The 19875-nt window shown below is 41.4% G+C and overlaps 1 protein-coding gene across 1 annotated transcript in view; it reads right to left on the bottom strand.

Moving 5' to 3' along the window:
• The window catches only part of ESRP1 (epithelial splicing regulatory protein 1), a gene marked incomplete at both ends in the record, with an annotated part of 34518 nt that overhangs the window by 7742 nt on the left and 6901 nt on the right, over positions 1-19875 (bottom strand). Inside the window, 9 exons of the mRNA XM_082479095.1 lie at positions 3677-3845; positions 5705-5903; positions 7932-8150; positions 9748-10049; positions 11551-11593; positions 11677-11809; positions 11900-12010; positions 14146-14200; positions 14304-14402. Coding sequence (XP_082335221.1) covers positions 3677-3845; positions 5705-5903; positions 7932-8150; positions 9748-10049; positions 11551-11593; positions 11677-11809; positions 11900-12010; positions 14146-14200; positions 14304-14402 — 1330 coding nt within the window. The remainder of the gene's footprint in view (positions 1-3676; positions 3846-5704; positions 5904-7931; positions 8151-9747; positions 10050-11550; positions 11594-11676; positions 11810-11899; positions 12011-14145; positions 14201-14303; positions 14403-19875) is intronic.

Here is a 19875-nt window from a genome sequence, read left to right as displayed (position 1 = left end):
AATGTCTTCCTTGTAGTGAGGGGCCCAAAACTGAATACAGTACTCGAGGTGGGGCCTCTCCAGCGCCGAGAACAGGGGGACTATCACTTCCCTAGTCCTGCTGGCCACACTATTCCTGATACCAGTCAGGATGCTGTTGGCCTTTGCCACCTGGGCACACTGCTGGCTCATGTTCAGCTGGCTGTTGACCAACATCCCCAGGTCCTTTTCCAACAGGCAGCTTTCCAGCCACTCTTCCCCAAGCCTGTAGCACCACATGGGGTTGATGTGACCCAAGTGTGGGACACGGCACTTGGCCTTGTTGAACTTCATGCCAATGACCTTGGCCCATCAATCCAGCCTGTCCAGATCCCTCTGAGGGGCCTTCCTACTCTCAAGCAGATCAACACTCCCACCCAACTTGGTGTCATCTGCAAACTTACTGAGGGTGCACTCAATCCCCTCGTCCAGATCATTGATAAAGATATTAAAGAGAACAAGCCCAAATACTGAGCCCTGGGGAACACCACTTGTGACTGGCCACCAACTGGATTAGACTCCATTCACCACAACTCTTTGGGCCTGGCCATTCAGCCAGTTTTTCACTCAGTGAAGCTTACGCCTGTCCAAGCCATGAGCAGCCGGTTTCACCAGGAGCAGGAGAATGCTGACACAACAGGGAGATAACTCAAACTTAGCCACTATTAGACTAGTGCAGCTGAATAAAACTACAAACACAATGGAAGAGACCCATGCTCCCAAGCAGTACCAGTATCTCTCAAAACAAATACTACTTCAAAGATGCAACCTGGCAAGTTCACCTACCCACCTCCTTTCAATAGCACAGTTTATCGTAGGACACAGAACATAAGAACACCCAGTTATTTTGAGTTCAAGGACATCCTGAGCCAGATGTGGCTTCTGTGTATTCACTAACTCACAATGAATTTCCTGCCCTTGAATTTATCTACATTGTGTGAACCCAGTTTTCATCTTCCACATCATTTTTTGGCTACAAGTCACGCCAGCATATTACCCATTGAGTAAGAATCTCCTCTTTCCACTTCACTATTCAAAATATTGTTGAGAAAAAGAACATGTTCGTGTTCCTACAATTATGGATTTTGACAGAAACTTTTGAGGTTTTAAAGGCACTGCTTAAAATCGATCAAGATGACATTAGAACTGAATAAACAGAATAAGATTTAACTTTTTTCTTTAAACTACATATCCCATATCAGTAACTTTCAAGTTTTTGTATGCTAGAAATTTCAGTAGATTGTTAGTAGTTGCTAAGTAGCACAGTTATTAATTACTTTCAATGTACACACATACAGCAACTAGTACACCTATTTATCCAGGATTAGATAAGCGAAGAAACTCCTCCCTCCCATGAATCCTATTGTTTGTTTCCCTCAAAAGCCCAGGACTAGGCAGAGACAGAGACCACTGATTTGCTGTCAGAACATGTTGCCAGATATAATTACAAGCTAAACAGATAAAGACTGACAGATCCCGAATAACTTGCTCTCCCTCCTTTTCATTGGGAGTTCACTAAAGCTTTTTTAATAGCATAGAAGGCATTCGTTTTTTTTATACCATCAGGTTTCATCACCAAAGCTATAAGAGCATTAAGACAAGTCAGAGTCTCAGGGATTTCTAATAGATACTGAAGACCAAAGCAATGTCTCCCTCTCCCCCCCCCCCCCCCCCCATCTAGGCCGATTACTGTGCAGAGAACGGAATTGGCTATTATAAAGCAACTTGACCTTGCAAAACACAAGTGGTAGAACCTTTTGGCAGCAGGTCAAAGAACTTTCCTTATTTCCATAAGTATTCACTAGTTAGATTTATGAACCATTGTCTGATCATTAGCCACTGGTTCTGTATTGCTTTTCCATGTACATGCATTTAAATGTACCACTTAGTATAGAGGATACCCCATTCTTTCCTGCTGCACATACTTAACGTTTTTTGAATTAAATTTCGGAACCAGAAAACTCCATTTAAGAGAGTTCAAATTGCTACATGAAAGGGACCTAATTACTTATGGCATCCTTTACAAAGCAAAGGAACTTCCCTGGAAAGCAGTAAAGCCTAATTTTTTTAGAAAAAAAATATCAGCTACAAAGGATCACTACTTCTATTGGAGTATATACAATTTGTCTGTACATCAGCCATTTACTCTGAATAGAAAAGCAATATCCAAACACCAGATCTCACAAAATGGAAAGCAGCCAAATAGACTCAGAGGTTTTACCTTTTTTTTTTTTTTTAAAAAAAAAAAAAAAAAAAGAGGTAGTACTTGTAATTGGCACAGAAGCGACATTGGAATGGTTTCCTAAGAACAGTATACAACTGTCAGTTAGACAAGACCATAAAAAAAAAAAAGGGGTATTTTAGGACTTGGGATTGATCAGTCTGTAACCAACACATGTGCCCACAGCCCAAGCAGCCAGTGATGGGACTCATGAGGGATCCCATTCAGCAAGAGATCTCTGTAGGGCCTGGCACTTAGCCCACAGTAGCCAGTCCATTATTACTTTAAGTACAATACGTCAAAATCACTACAAACTATTACTGCTACTGCATTCTCATGACATATACAACTATTATTGAGAAACTTGTTTTATATTGCCAGTGCAAGTTCGGAATTTTATTTTTCTTGATCTTACATTAAAGAGGCTGAGTTTGGTAACATTGTCATAACCAGAAGACAGACATTGAAGGCATTATAGAAATTAACTCACAAGTGAAGAAAATATTTTAATAAAAAAACTCAACAGGCAGCTCACAGACATACCAGTTTAGTGTAAAGTAAGAAGAAAACCTTTGTTATCTTACAGGCACTGGAGAGTCCATATTGCTCAATAACTTCATAATTAACTATTTGGACCCTTCTCCAGAGATGATAAAAAAAAAAAATATCACTGGTCAGAATCTAATAGAAGACTCGAGTTCTTTAGCAGGTTTCCCAACAGATGAGGAATGGTTTATGGCTTACAGGCAACATGGCTCTTTCCAAGTCCTCATGACTGCAGAGGGCAATGGTATCGAGAGTTTTTGTTCTGTATAAAATAGCTAATATATTCAGAAGAGCCAAAAGCGCTTCATAAGAGGTGTTTGAGGTCAGGAAGAATACATGCCTCTTTATGCTTTACATATGTATTCAATACAGATATGCTTCAACGCAGTACTTTAATAAATAGGTAAACAGAGTTTTTACCATAAAGGTCAAAAGTTACTTTATTACAAAAACAAAGAGGCAGAATTTCAGAAGTTTTTAGGGCAGACCCCAATCCACCCTTTCTAAAGAGGGGCCAAGGTCTTCTTTATGGACAAGGGAAGGAGTACTGCACACACCAGTTCTCATTAAGGGCACAAACAATGCAAATTAACAAGTTTAAGAGGCATTTTAGGTGAAAAAAAAAACACAAACAAGAACCAACCAACAAAAAAAAAAATCTCACTGTAACTGTGTGACTTATGTTAAAAAGAAAAATCATCACTACCTGAAATACTCTAAAACTTGGGAAATCCCTAGATATCCTGAAATTGTTTCCCCTGAACAAGATACCAAACAAGCTGTTCTTGGTATCACAAGTCTTTAGCACAGCAGACAATGTTCTTTTGTGAGCTTTGTGCGTTTGCTGCAAAAAGACTTCTTTGTTCCTGCTTGGTTTCTCCTCTGCTTTACCTGGGGTAGTATGCTGTGTAATTCATGAAGAGCTGAGCCCCAGCAGGGTAGTACGCCGTGGAGGGCTGGAGCGTTCGTGGGTTCAGGAGCATGGATGGCTGATACAGAGCGGCTTCTGTTGGCACAACTGCAGCAGGAGCCGGAAAGGAGTAGGAAGGGGGCGAAAGGCCTAAAGGGAACAAATGGAAAATAGATTAGGACCTTTTGAATTCCAGCATATATATGGTCTTCATTAGCTGAAGAACTCTGCAGAAAGTAAAGAGCCTTCACAAGCTTCTCATTCTCTTGCTCATCAAAGAAAATAAATCTGAGCCACCAACATGAGCTTGACAAGTGTGCCCACCCCCCCAGTCAAAAGCAAAATCAGTAATACACAGAAAGCCACCTCTTGCTCTGGGAATAGGGTCTCTTTCTAAAGAGGAAGCCAGTTTTTCTTGTCTAGGCTCAGATTTTCATGAAGTCTCTGATCAAGAAGTGCGAGACTTCTCCACTGTAAGAAGGAAACTTCTGTGCTGAAGATCCACGTAACACTCCCCAGAGCAGAGGACACCTTTTTAGCCTGATACTCCCTATCCCCAAAACAGCTCTGTCTTCAAGTAACCAACAGCAGAGCGAGAAGAGTCATGGTTTTGCAGCTTCAAGTGTTAACACCGAGTTTTAAAAAACAAAAATGCACTTTGTGGTGTTTCAACAAGATGCAAGGCCCTAAATGAATTCTCACTGATGAGAGCTCACCCTCCTCCTTTACCACTCTTTCACTTTTCTTCTCTCTTCCTCTCCCCAATGCCATAAAAGTGAACATATAAAAGCTTTAGATAACTCCAAATAGCAAAAATAGAGGCTTACTTTAAAGTGACAGCTACATTGTGGGACAGGGTAGCGAGAGCAGAAGGGGCTTATCTGAGGAATACATCACTGGCATTTGTCATTGGAAACGGGGACACTGCCACCCAAGACTTCACAATGTTTGGGATTCTGCCCAAGAACCTGTCCAAGGAGCTCTCAGGAGAAGCTTCCAACACCTGTCTGGAACTGCTGTAACACACAGGACTACATACTGCAGACCCCTGCTCAGAAGGGTACTTGCATTAAAAAAAGCCAGTCACCTGGAAAACTTACCTCCTAAGGATTAGCTGATGGTCTACTCACAGTCAAACGGAACCACACCCAAGAAGTCTGCTGCCATATTGGCAGCTCTGACTAGGATTCAGAGGACACTTAAAGCCACCGATGACAATAATACATTTGCATAGAGAGGAGAGAAAGCTCCTACTTGACTGCCTTGCCATTTACGATCTTGGAAGCAAAATATTATTTTTCCCATAGGCTCAGATCTATATGCTTAGTAAGTAGCCCTTAAGGTCTTAAAGCATTTCTCCCAAACATTTGTCTAGAAGTTCATATTCATCCTAGTAGCTCTGATGAGCATAATTTTACATGAAATACAGTTTCGGCAATTTTGAGGCCAAAACTATGTGTATTTTACTCCCACACAGGCAATTTCAATTCTGTAGGAACAACAAAATGCAAAGGAAGAGTTCAGTCAGAATGGGTTCAATAGGCAGAACACTTGTGGTTAAGTCTCAAAGGAGAACACTACCAATTGTTTCATAAATTAAGTTTTGGAAGTGAAAGGGGAAGAGCTTTTACTTGACACGTTCACCACGATGAAAGATGTAAATACGATTCAGTTTAAATGGGAAACTGTTCTTTAAGCTCTAGGCGGGGCTTACAAATTACTTTTCAGAGCCGCCGCTCACCCTGGCCAAGTTAAGTTTCAGGGAGGGGAGGGGAATTTTGCCACTGGAAAAGCAGGAGCAATTTTAAAGTAGTTCTTCAGTCATAGTAATTCACAACCAAAGGGAAAAATAATGATTGCAAGCTGCTGATGATTTTAGATGAAAAGACCTTATTTTAATATCCCCATCTGGCACTCCTTTCCAAGAACCAGAATCAGAGTCAAGAAAGCAGCTCCAACACCTACCCGCACATAGCGTAGAGTATTGGCAAGACTCATGCAAAACTTACATGGTAACTTACATGGTGGCGGGGACAAGCCATTTCGATTTAAAGTGCCCCCCATTAATACAAAGTTCATCTCCTCAGCAGAACATTGAAAGACTTCAACATATCTGTCCTTCATAGTCTTCTTATGACACTTCTGCGCAGCCAGAAAAGCTCGATCTGCAGATTTCATCTGAATAAAAGCATCTCCTGATGGACGCCCCTACAAACAAGGCAGACGCAAAGAAATGTTTCTGGAGCTCCTATGAGGTAGCAGCAGAGAAATAATTTGTGTAGTCAAATGCAGTCTCTTCAGCCATGAACACTCATTTCCAAAGTCAAGTACAGTCCAGTCATCCCTAGCACTCATCAGAACGTTTAAGTTCTCCTCTCTAAAGTTTCACCTCTATTGCTGGGGAATCCTAGTCTGCCCACTGCATCATATGGGCACTCTTCCAACTTGTGCTAACTTGATAGTGTTTATTTGTTTCAATTAGCCACATTGTAACTTGAGCCATGTTACTTCTATGTTAAAAAAAAAAAAATAAGACACCTATGGGAAAAACTACAATTCAAGGGTACTTGGGCAACAGCAGGTCTCAAAGCACCTATTTAGTAAGAATGCAGAATTGGAAGATGTAATCCACATTTGTTATCTGTGATTTTTTTTTTATTTTATTTTGTTAAGGTCAATGTGGGCTGGGATGTTTTAGAAAGGCACTAGCCTAAAGCTTAGTATGAGCTTGTGGAGAAAAAAAAAAAAAAAGAAAAAAAAAAAAAAGAGATCCTTATGTACAACCATAAATGAGTGGGATATGCAACTGGGAGGAGTTTTTTTTTTTTAGCCACATGCAGCTGCTGACTTGAAGTAGCCAAAAGTAGAGGTTGAGATCCGAAGCCAGCTCTAGCTTAAATTCTGGGCCAGTTCTAGTTTCAGGGGGAAGAACAACTTTATCACCATCCTTTATACAGTTCATGATTAGAGGACTGAAGCCAGGAATGGTGGGGGTAGGGAGAGCATGCAGATAGATAAAAATCTAGTAGTCAGGCAAAAGCAGTATCCGTGGAAAAAAAAAAAAAAAAATCTGACAGTTTTGGGCAGGGGTGGCAGAGAGCCCTCAGGACTACATATACACACCCACCCACCCATTTCTTCCTCCAGGTTCTTTTGTTACTGCTGGCAAGGGCTGATACTACTATAATTCATTACTCGTGTTTTAACATCTACATTTTTTTCTTAGCCTGCCCCAGCTCTGCACATTCCTTATAGTTTTTCTGCCTTGGCTAGGTGAAGTCCTCACAGAGACAGGAATCTCTTCTTTAGATAGAGAGGTACTGGAATAACCATAGCCCCTTCTCCCTCCCCACACCCCTGAAACACAGAAGCCCTACTCCAGGAGAAGGAACTATTTTGTAGTTTCAGCTGAGGTTTACTGTCAACTAAAACAAATTTTAGATGAACCTTTTTTATACCACAATAATCGTTGTAATCAGCACAACCACTCAGGGCATCTCCATAGAGTTAGAGGAGCTGCTGTCTCCTCCCCCTAAAGTCACAAGATTATGCAGATAAAGGCAATCACAACAGTGCACAATCCTTTGTCTAAGAAGTTTTGGTAGAAACTGCTTCCAGAAAACAATGGCAAAGATGTGACTGTTTATACATGTCAATGAGCTGTTAACCATGGTGCTTAGCTGTCACTGTTAAAAGACAGCAACCACACAGTTCAGGAAACCTGAAGCTCGGGCTGCTGACTTATGCCATAGGAAATCCTGTCTCTAGAAGGCCGCAGTCACATTTGTCCTCAAATACACCTGAGGTACATTGTTCAGCAAGGCAGGAGCAAACCACTCCTTTGAGACCTAACGTTGCCCACACTTTTGTTTTGAAGATACTCCTCACCTGGTACAAAAGGAACTATGCATGCTGTTCAGCAGGACTCTTCAGTTCAAGCCTCCTCCAGTGCAGGATCACAGCTGCTGCTCTGGGAACACCAGCCCCTCCAAGACTGTGGCCTAGCTTTAAGCACATGGGTCTCAGTAACAGAAACCACTCTAAAGCAAATCCAGCAGCAGGGTTCAAATAAGCCAACCCATCTTTTGCCAGTAGGCTTTTAGAGGAGAGCTGGAGGCCAATTAATGCCATTAGTGTCAATCCCAAAGGTATTTCCCTATTGTCGTGATCAGAAGGGCCATGTTCACATCTACAAGCAGTTGGCACAGCCTGGCTAGAAACATGGTGACTACCAACCTGGTGATTTAGTACCATGTGAACTCCATGGGTTCGAATATCTGTAGAGAACTCCCCCAAGAACTCCAGGATGTCCTCTATAGTAGCAGCATAGGGAAGACCACGCAAACGTACGCAGTCTCTGATGTTAGTGGGAGGCACAAATTGTTGAGGTAATACTGGAAGAATAGGAGGTGTCGGGAGAGGAATGAGAGGGGTGGAAGAATACCTGTTCAGCACCTGTGCAAAACAGAAAAAAACAGAGGTTGCAGAAAGCCTCCTTACTCATTCTTCAACTCAGAGGAACTGAAGGTAACACACCAATGCCATCTGTTTTCACTCTGGGCAGTATTTTAAGAAAAAAAAAAAAAAATAGTGAGCTAGATTCTGGGCTTAAGCCACAGCAGCAGTGCTTAGAATTCAGATGTTTTAGAGTAAATCTTTGGACCATTCTTTCTTGAAAAAGATAATTTTGTTTTGGAGCATTTACTTTAACTGTTATGCAACTCTCAGGATACCCCATACCTGTATTTCTACAATACTTTTATTGGGAAAAATATCACAAAACATCCTGCCATCTACAGATTCACGGTTACACTTCTACCCAAAAATATCTCCTCTGCAAGACTTCATGAGAGTGTGGGAACTAGAAGCATATTTCACTACCACACAGCCCTAACTTGAGATACAATAGTCTATCAAGTAACATAGGAGTGTTACTGAGTCACAATATCTGTAACAGGGTCATCCTTTGAGATTTCTTGTTACTAATTTTAACAGTAGAACCCCTGCCTGGTCAGGAGTTCACTAAATATTCAATCACTACCCTTTAACTTTCTCTGAGCAAGATTAAGATTCGTTTACATTTATACGGGTAACAGAAAGTTTTGCTAAACAAAACAAAAAAAACCCACACCACAAAAACACACAAACAAAAAAAAAACCAACGCCTTGAGAGCACTTGAGAAAAATACAATGACAAGAGCGAGTGTTGCAGCTATGCCTTCTTGTCATTAGTGTCACCCTTCAAAGAAGGCACTGAAATTTCAACGTATTTGGGGGATCAGAGCTGCACCATTGCTCAGTTACCATGACATGGTTATTGGTTGGCCATAATTTGTATCATTGACCAGACCTTTCAGAATCATGTTTAGAAGTAAGTTAGTGACCTCAGTGAAGCTTTACAAATCTTTGGAGACATACATACACAACCCTCTCAGACCTACTTCCTTTCCCTGAGAGCATAACTGCAATTAATGCTCCATCAAGCCATGTGAATGCAAGAGGAGGCACTCTTCAGGCCCAGTTTCAGAGTCCTACCACCCTCTGCTAGGTAGCCAGTGCTGGTAGAAGATGGCCAAGATCTGCCCTTAGAGGGAATTCATAAGGCTCTTCAGATACATTGCTCTGAAGATGACAACTGCATCAAAAGGCTCTCTTTTTCTGGGCCAGCGACTAAAGATAAGTCTTTTAGATCAAGATTTGTTGCTAACACTCCCTCTGAATAGACCATCATTGGACTTAGACAAATCCAGTATCTGCAGCGTAAAGCACTAGACCCACATCAACTTTCTCCTACAACTGCTGTTTGCAAGGTTATTGGAAGCCAAAACCCCAAATGTTTGTATATGATTGAGAACATCCATATACCGCAAGATCTTACATTAAGAGGGAGCAAAACCTCATGGAAATTCAGATAGTACTCTTTCCAGCAAGAGTCAAGAGTTAGAGAAAAGAAGCTTTCAAGTCATGGCCAAGCAGTATTTGCTTCCACTACTGTATTCCAGTGTAGGAGTTTGGATTACAAGAAGCCACTCTTTGTAAGCTTTACACCCACCTGCTGAACTTCCGCTGCAGTGCTCCTGAAGAGTTCAATGTACCTTTTTCCAAGCAATTCCTTATGCTTTTTCAGTGCATTCTGTGCATATTCCTCACAAGCAAACAACACAAAGGCATCTCCTGTTGGCCTGCTGTCAGGGTACGTGACAAACAGGACTCCCTCCTTTCCTCCTGTGACAGGGCAGTGCTGGCCAAAGAATGTCAGCACTTCTTCTGTTGTTACATTGAAAGGAAGACCTCTCATCCTGACAATCACTTGGTTTTCTTTTGACAAGAACTGCGCAACCTCATTGGAAGTGCCTTTAACAAAAAGAAGTACAGAAGCACTTAAGTCTAGGCAGCCACATAAAATCATGAGCAAGTCTGGCAAAGTTTCCTCCTCCTCCCCACAGACAGTTTTAGTGGGTAGAACAACATTCGCCTCCAAAGTCAGCAAAAAGATGTCCCACTTTGATAAACTAGAAATACGGTATAGGACACGTCCCATTAAAGTCTAACTATATTACTCCAGCATTTGGAAGAGATCCCTTCTTACTCAAAGGGAAAACACAAAGTACCATGTTCAGAGCCCAAGGAAAGCACAGCCTGTGAGCCTCCTGCATGAGCAGGATCTGTGCTACTGTGCACCTCACCTTTCTAACTAATGAGTACCTTTGGTACGCTCTGAAGCCATAATATATAGTAACCAAGTACTCAGACCATCGCGCTGGGAAAGAAAGTTGGAAGGGCATGTTGAAAACAGCTCACAAATTTCATCCTATCGTCATAAAACTGTCAAAGTCTGCCAATTCTACTTTCAGTATCTCAAGAAGATGACCACTGGTGTTCATACTTGCAACATTACCCTAACCAAAGTTAGCTGCTAACCAGCTTCACATCTTAATATGGTCCTTTCATTTACAGCTAGCTCACTCCGCAAAAAGTTTAGTGGTGCCAGACGTGCACCATTTTTCCCCCATGTCAGTGTGCAATGTCTTTACTTTGAACGATATAACTATTACCAAGCCTATCAATTAGCTATTTATTTGACAGCTTAATAGCCTCCCCCACTCCAAAACCTCAACCTCAGACATCCAGTTAGTCATTTACAATCCCCAGACCATCTCTCTGTCAGGAACCAACAAGGACCTTAAGGTAGTATTGGAGATACATAATGGCTTATTGAATCTTCACTCAAATTCTGTATGCTTGCAGTCATAAAGGGGAGGAAAAGAGACCATGTGAGTTTGTAGAGCAAGCTTTGCAGCCTTTCAATTCAAGGTTGCAAATATTTCAATATTCCCTTTAAATATGCATTCCCCCTAAATTCCCTCTTTAGTTTGAGGCAAAGATTTGATTTGAAGAAAATCAGTTCCATAAATCTCTTGTTATTTACACTGTGATATCCGTTTGCTTTTACATGCAAGTCTCCACAGCAACAGCAGTCATATTGTTTTGAGAAAACTACTGGGTTGTTTTTGGTTGTGTTTTTTTTTTTTTTTTCAGCAATCAATAACATTTAGGTCCCTTCAGTTAAGAAGGCAACCTAACAAATTAAGTTCATATGCAAGATTACCTTGCCTGATCAAATCCTTATTTGACAGGCTGCTTGAAAATGGCAAGCACGTGGAAAAGAAAGATGGACAGATAAATCATGGAACATCTTGCACTGCTGCTAGCAGAGTACATAGTAATCAACACACCAGCCAACTACTTGTTCAAATAAAGAAAGCGAAAAGCCACATCCAACAGGAGCAGTTTACAGTCAAAAGTTGCAGATGCTGATGGAACAAACCTTCCCTTCTCACTCCCTAAAAATTACCTCCTGCAATTTTAAGGAAGTCTTCACCCGTTGCCTTGTATACCTAAAGAAAGAAAACAGAACATGTGATTGGCATGTTATTTACACTCCTGTTGAGAGCAGTATTTCAAAGCCAATGTCACACACCTCAATGTATCGATTCCCCATGTGATGCTTGTGCCTTTGTAGTGCTAGATCTCTATGCTCTTCACTCACAAACCTCACAAGAGCCTCCCCATTCCTTCTACCTTGGGCATTGAGACAGAGTGCAGCACCTCCCCTGCAGGATTTAAATCAAAAGAGAGATAAACCTCTATGACTGACACGGGCAAAGTACTACAAATGTAGAGGTAAATTCTGAGCTACTAACTTGGCAATATTTAGGCCTTTGAAGAATCTTGCTATGTCCTGGTCAGATGACTGCCATGGCAATCCTCTTGCTCGGATAACAGCGTTGTCATCCACAAGTTCCATCTTGCTGCTGCAGGCACAGAAAGAGGGAGTAATGCAGAGACATCTGCCTGTAGTATCCACCATACACCACCCTCCCCACTTGTCACCTGTGCTCCAGGGACAGGCTTCTGTCCCTGCTCCACGTCTGCTGGATGGCACTGCCAGGGCAGTGTGGGCTAAGTGCCACCACCATCCAAAGCCACTGCACATGTCTCTCCTCAGGGAACACCTGCTCTGTTAAGCTGCCCCTTTCCCAGCTCCCCTCTCCTGCTTTACTGCACTTGCTCCTTGAGTTCTCATCTCTTTGAGCGTGTTTCCGATTTACTCTCCACTCCTGAGGTACCAATGGCTTGTGCTTCTCCATTGTCTGAACAGAGTTACTGGTTTAAAGTTAAACTTGCTATTCTAATCTCAGCTAAGTGGAAGTTGAAGCAGAACAGTTAGATGTAACTGAGGTTAGTGCTTATTATTTGTACTGTAACAGTGTGAAAGAGCCAGTCACAACCCAAGATCAAATCTGTTCAAGGTTATACTCGGCACACAGAGGGCTCCCGCCCAAAGATTTTAGCGTTCAGGCCATCACTGTGCCACTACAGACTAATATAACTACAGGCTACATGGGAAGCTTAGCATGGGAATAGCTCAGCCACAGAAAGCCAGGTTTAATTGGGCATTACCACAGTCTCTTTTGTTCTCTTACATGTTAGAAGTGTCACGTAGAACAAAACATAACTACCCAAGGCTGCCTTTCTGGCTATTGCAAGGACAGTTCTTTTGCACAGAAGAGACTATAGGATTGATTAAGCTGATGAAGTGTTGTTCAGCAGCAGAGGACTCCCTCATACAAAAGGGCTGTGGTATGCCCTATTATAGGAAGGCCACGTTTCTCACTTATATTTTAATTTCTCAGGTGGACTTTTGTAGGCATCTGTCCCAAACTGTTCCCTCCCACCTGCTAATTCTGTACTTCTCACTATCACAAATAAGATGGGAACCTTCCACCTCACCCCAGGATTTTGTTCTTGAAAGAGAAAAAGCTTAGAACAATGCTAAAAACCAACTTGTTAACTAATCTCACTAGATACTTTCTGCCAACGTTGCTGCATTCTTTTCTTGCTTCTTTTGGCTCAGAAGCGTGAGCATTATCTACCACTATGACAGTTCCTTAATCTGGAAGAGGGAATTAAGCACTCATGCAAGATGGGAATCTAAGTAAGGTCACTTTAACATCAGTCTCTTCTGGTACTGCAGAGGCACTATCCGGCAAATCACTGAGAAAAAACGGTATTCTCACAAGTAAATACATGATTACATTTGCCCCATCCCTGAAGGTGTTCAAGGCCAGGTTGAATGGGGCTCTGAACAACCTGGCCTAGTGGAAAGTGTTCCTGCCCATGCAGGGGGGTTCAAACTAGATGATCTTTAAGGTCCCTTCCAACTCTAACCATTCTATGATTTTAAAAAACCCAACAACAAAACAGTCAAAAGTAGATAAAGCTTTATGTTTAAAACATATTTGGAAAGAAGACAATCCACATAGCTAAGCAATTTACTGGTAGCACAGTATCTTTCTGGAAATGTTTCTTCCCTATAAAAAAAAGTAATCATTATGTGTATTCAGTAACTGTGAAGCAAATTACAGGAAGAGTATAAGAGTTAGTACCAATAGAGTTACTTCTGCAAATGCTCATGTTCTTTGTTAATAGCACAGTACACTTAACACCTATTATAGAATCACAGAATGGTTTAGGTTGGAAAGGACCTTGAAGATCACCGAGTTCCAACCCCCCCGCCATAGGCAGGGTCACCTCCCACTAGACCAGGTTGTCCAAGGCCACATCCAGCCTGGCCTTGAACACCTCCAGGGATAGGGCCTCAACAAGTTATAAGTACTTAGCAGCAGAACCCAGAACTACCAGCAGCTAACAAGCAACACTGAAGCCTAGTAAGAAAACTGACTTGCATCTGATCATAGAATATCTGTTCCCTTTCCCACTTAAAGCACCTAACTTATTCCCACAGCAGTCACAAGACAAATAAAAATAATAGGAACAGCCATTTGCAAATTAGGAATACGGAGAAGTACAGCTTATATAAGCAGTATCTTGGGGGAAAAAAAAGAAGGGGAAGGAGGTGCAGCAAGAAGAGGGAGAAGTTACTTACCAAGGCCCACTTTCAAATTTGTAGTTCACTCTTTCTGGATCTGAAAATCTGTGATCTATAAAATACAGTACAAGTTATTTTCTTTTTCCTCAGCATACAAGAGAGGCGGGAAAAAGCAAGCAAGCAATATAGAAACCTCATTCATCACAATCACTTACTGTACGGTTCAGATATTAGTGTTAAAATAATATTCCCCATATCTTCAACTTGAGAGGCTCCATAGGGAAACGCTGGACTGTTCTTGTCAAGATTTAAATCTTTATGCTGGAGTTAAGTCAATCGCCACCAAACAGATTTCTAATTGGCTTCCTGCTAGAGCAACAAGCTTTCACGTTACCCTTGATGCTAAGTCGCTTCTCAGGGGAAGATTTAATCCCTTTTCCTGCTGGGATACATTAGCTGTTCTGGCTTAGCCTCTAACTACTGCCACCTGCGGGAGTGTGAGGTCACTCCAGAAAGTGTCTGGGGACATGAGACCCCATAATAAGAACATATATATATTTAATATACTCATGCATTATGTATGTTTGACAGATACACTTTTGCATGCAGAAGAGACTGGAGTCCTGTCCTCTTCAATTAAGATCTTCTTTAATCTCTAGGGGAACATTCGGGTAAGGAGGAGAAGGAAGCCATTAACTAGAAGCTCCAGAAACAGGAGGATATACCACATGCTTTCTGAACAAGTAAATCCCAAAGTAGAATAAATATCTTAGCACTTCAAGAAAATTCCCAAATGGCACCTTGTGTAAACCTTGCCTATTAGAAGTTACAACCTGAGGGGTTTTTTTTGCTGTTACGTAGAAACGTTTTGAGAATCTGGTAAGAGTGCACCACTGTAGATAACCAAGAAACAAAACAGAGTCCCATGACCCACATCATCTTCTATCTGAAGGATTTTGGAAGATGATAGCAAGGATAAACTCTCCTGCCAATACAGAGCCTGGAAAGACCACATAGAAACTCACATTCATAAAAGGAGTCTGATTAAAGTTGTGTGAAAAAAGATGGTATGTGCAACTTAAAACAGAGCTTACTATTGGTATCTCTCCTGCTTCCTGCCATATTTGTCCCTCTCTAACACCAAGCTAGAGGCCTGTAAAGTTACTTGCAACTCTACTCCATCAATTATAAAGCAAATTTTTAAAAAGGTCTTTTCCATTCACGTCTCCTTTGATGAGCATAGGGTAAGAAAACCCAACGAGAACAAGAGGTGAAATGAAGCAGTCTAGGAATGGAATTTGCTTTTGTGATTTCTCTTACCACTTTGCATCAAGACTTCAGAGCAAAAGTGAAGGAGATTCTTACACAAGACCTATCCTGGCATGGCAGTACAGTAATGCAAGATATTCAAAACAGTCAAATGCACCAATTATTTGCCCACATCCCAAAAAACCTACATTAGACACATTTCAAATGCTCAAAAATCTGAATTTTGGTTGCTTCTTGGTCTCTTCTCTTAAAAGAAAAAAAAAAAAAAGCTTTCTCCACCTAAAGCTGAACACATTTTGAGTTGGCAGATGCCTATGTGAAGGGCAGGGCACAGAAGAACAGCTTCTGTTAGAAACAGACACCACACACCAGCTTTGTCATATCATCTCATCAACAGGAGAGGCAGCACAAATTTCATTGTGAAATAAAGTCTTCCCTATTACTTGTGGGATGACCAAAAGACACAGCTACAAAGCAGATTTTTTTTTTTTTACTTGTTTTTGAAGTTTAACTATTATCTTGTTGTGAAATTGTCATGGTTTAAGCTGGACTAGCTACTGCAACAAATAACAGATGCTCTTCCCCATCTCTCACAACAGGAAGAGAGAAAAGAGACTTATGAGTTTATAAAAGAAACTAAACTATTTCAATTAAATATTAATAAAATAATTTTAAAAATGAAATATATACAATATATGCAAAACCAGTACAGAGCTCCCAGGATGAGGATTATGTCACCAGCTGGCACTGGGAAAGTCCCAGACTGGACTCAGTGACAGACAGGAACTGCATTCTGGATCTGGATTCAGGAATTCATGGATCGAGATCAAAGGCAGACAAACAGACAGAGTCCTCCTCAGAGTTGGCCACTGAAGAGAGAGAATGACCCCTTTGATCCCTCAGCTTTTATACTGAGCATGAGGCAGATGGGATGGAATACCCTGTTGGTCAGTCTTGGGTCACCTGTCCTGTCCGCTCCTCCCCACAGGTAGGACCCCTTGATGGTTTTCCGCTTCCGACCCTCCAACAGGGCAAATAACAAAGTTGGTTGGCCTTGGGGGTTATAGCAGTAAGTATAAGCAGGAGCCTCTCTGCATACCATGCCTGGGCATAAATTAAAAACAATCAGGTCTTATCTCTCTGGGAACAAACAGTGTCTGAACAATATGCTGTTATTTCAGACAGCTCAGTTACTTAGAAGAGGCTTAGCTGCAAAGTAAAGTTACTGAACAGAAAATTGGTTCTGTTTTACCTCAAACCAGGACAGAGATGGAAATAATTTGGACTGAATTAATGAACTCTTCTTCCACAGCAAGGAAAGGAAAGCTGCTGCGCCAACACAATACACTTTGAGGCTAAATTGATTTTGAGGCTTTGTTGGTTTTAAGTGTGCATTGTAGTATGGAGGGTGAGAGGATGTTGCTTAGTTTTACAAGAACATTTGAAGTTTAAGTGAATTATCATAGTTTAAAAAAAAGAAAACTTAAACTAGTGATCCCTCCCCTCCAACTGCTTGACTAAGTAGTTTGCTAGCCTTTGCCATTGCCCTCCCTCCCAGTACCCTCTTTGGAAGAAAATAGCGAGAACATTAAATGGTTTTCCTAAAAACCGATCTAAAAATCCTGAACAAACCACATGCAACAACCCTAAAGCACAGTTTAGGAGCCTGGCAATATTTATGACAACAAGAAGCTTCTTCGTTGCAATATCTCTTCCTAAGCTGTATACTCAAACTCCGCTCCTCCCCTGCCCCCTGGGGAAGGGGGTTTGAAAAGAATAATCCACAAACAGACTCTGTTGCAGATAGGGTGCTTAATCAGCATCCCATGGGTGTTTCTGGGCACCCCATGTATCAGAGCAGAGGAGTGTTTCTCCTCCTTTTCCTGACACCTTTCCCCCTGCAGCATCTAAACTCCCCACTGTGCTCGTGCCAAGTCTCTGCTGCCCATTCAGGGAACCAGAAGCTGCTAAAGACACAGCTATTGGAACTCCGGTCCTGCCTGACCATTTTTTAACAAAGATTTTGAAAATGTTAACTTTCCTCTGTCAAAGCGAAGAGCAATTGGGCAGGAGTTTCAATAGCTGTTACGTGTACACATACGTGCACTTAGCTGTGAGACTGTGCTGTCAAAACTGAAGAGACATTTCAGTATTTCCTTTTTGCAGAGCCAAAGGTCCCTGCAAGCGATCAGCCGCTGGAGAGGGGAATGCAGCGGCGTGAAGGGAGCTGGGAACTCGAAGCGAGGCTATCGCACAAGGAAAAAAAACTAAACTACTCCCCCAACCTACGTTCATTTTCTTCAGAAAACATTTTCATTGAAAATATTGATCAACAGGACATAGTTCCTAAAAACACCCTAATGCCGACAGAAGTTGGTACCAGGTGTTCAGACACAGGGAGCCATTTGCGCCAAGGAACACTGAAATTTATATAAACACAGTGGGAGGGGAGGAAAAAAGTCATCAACATTAGCAGGAGTGAGAAATCGTTCACACCTTCCCCTCTAATTAGCTAGACACAAGTCTTTTTGGTAAGATTGGAGAACAAAATTGATAGTTTTCTGCACATGTAAGGAATATGTTAATAATATTAACTAAGTGAAAACCTGAATTCTAGTGAACAAGACTGACTACATAAAAAGGGACTCCTATGGACAAAGGCACCAGAAATTATGGACACTTGGGAAAAAGCCGTTACTAGAATAGCCTTTATAAAACCCACTCCTTGTTCTGTGAAGGGATAGGAGACCACACATGTTTGTGTACAGTGATAATTAAAGGTTGCCTCTCCCAAGCAATTGGAAAGAGTTGATTGCAGTGGATAAATCAAAGTTCACATTTAACAAAGTGTTAGAAAACAGACCTGGCTGTCAAAATCTACTATATGCAATAGCATGCACACTCATATGCTAAATGAAGCAACAGACAAAAGACACTCCCAAATAACAAGGCAGGATGGGAAAGGAGGAACTTCTTAATCTTGCTACGTAGCTGCAGCACTCAGGAAGTTAGTAAAAGGGGTGGGGGCAATATATATATCAGGGTTGCCTATATAATATGCAAGAAGTTTCAAAATAATTTCCTCAGATTCATCACCACAGCTTCACCCCCTGCCAGCGGCCTCTGACTTCTTCCCTCCCACTCTCTTCCATGTCTCAGTCTCTCAACTCCTTTCTTAACTAGGCTAAAGAAATACTGAATGACTAACTTAGCTCTGAGATGACATGACATGAACTAGTATTGTAATTGTGTTCTGCACTGATCCTCTTCCCCCTTTGTTCTGTTTAAGTCTCTTCAGGCAGAAGATCATATCTTTTTAAATACTACTTCGCATAAAGGTAATCTGATATTACCCAGTTACTGGGTACTATCACAGGAAATACCTGAAAATCTTGAATATTGCTATTTGTAATACCCAATAATGGGCTTTTTATTGCCAGAATTAAATACTATTGTTTATAACTGTACTCCACCATCATTGTTTTCAAGACACCCAGGTCAAAAAAAAACAAAAACAAAACCCAAACCAAAACAAGTTTCAGTTTCAGTATTGCAGTATCCAGACCTTATCCAGCACACCAAGCAGGCTGAAGTATGCCTGTGTTTCTACTGTCAACATCCAACAGATCCTCCTAGTAAGGAGTTATCCTCACAAACCCAGTTCAGAAGCAAGTGGAGCAAACCATGCGCTGGAGGAAGCAAGAGCTATTTGCCATTTAATGGCTTCTGCACACCCTGTCTTGAGGCAAAGGATGAGTCTCCTTCAGACCGAATGCGAACAGTCATGCAAGCTTTGTTCACTCCACCCTGAAGGCACTCACAGCGGTGAAAACTGGCTCAGCAAGCTTTGCAAATCAAGAAGTGCAGCAAGTATGGGAGGTACAGAGGGTGCAAGAACAACCCTGCTCCTTTTGTATACTTACACTTTTTTAAAAAAAAAAAAAAAAAAAAATATTTCGACAGACCTGAGTTCCTTTCTTTGCCAGAACATGATCACTTCTCAAGTTCTTTTACTCGCAATTTCTCATAATTGTCTTGCTGTCGCTACTCTTACACAATACTGACTAAAGAAAGTCTGCCAGAAGACTGCCTCCTCCACCAAAAACTGTTTTGAGACCATAAGTTCGGCAGCAGTAGCATTCAAAGATAAGCAGTTACAACTAATCTCAGTTCTTCTTCAGTCCCTCAAATTTCATGGCATTTTAAACATTTCTTTACCTTGAATTAAAAGAAATCAGTCCCTGTTTGTACATGAAACATGTAATCTCTTGGGCAGCAGCGAGGGAGGAAATGTAAAGCTTTCACCTGAGCTCTTGAATTTGGAATGGTTTCATTGCTGTACTACACAATTTCAAGTAGTTTGCTGAAACAGTAAGTCCCCAAAGTACATTCTAAAGGAAGAATAACCCAGCCAATTATTCTGTTTAATATCTCCATGCTCTTTTTCAAGATTGTGCTTGGCTTGCCTGCAAGAAATACATAGCCAAGCACCAACTATCCAGTGTGTTATATATGGCA

The sequence above is a fragment of the Vanellus vanellus genome, assembly GCF_965231255.1.
Source record: "Vanellus vanellus genome assembly, chromosome: 2".
Taxonomy (NCBI): domain Eukaryota; kingdom Metazoa; phylum Chordata; class Aves; order Charadriiformes; family Charadriidae; genus Vanellus; species Vanellus vanellus.
The sequence above is the reverse complement of the archived record's forward strand: the minus strand, read 5'-3'. Positions and strand labels throughout refer to the sequence as shown.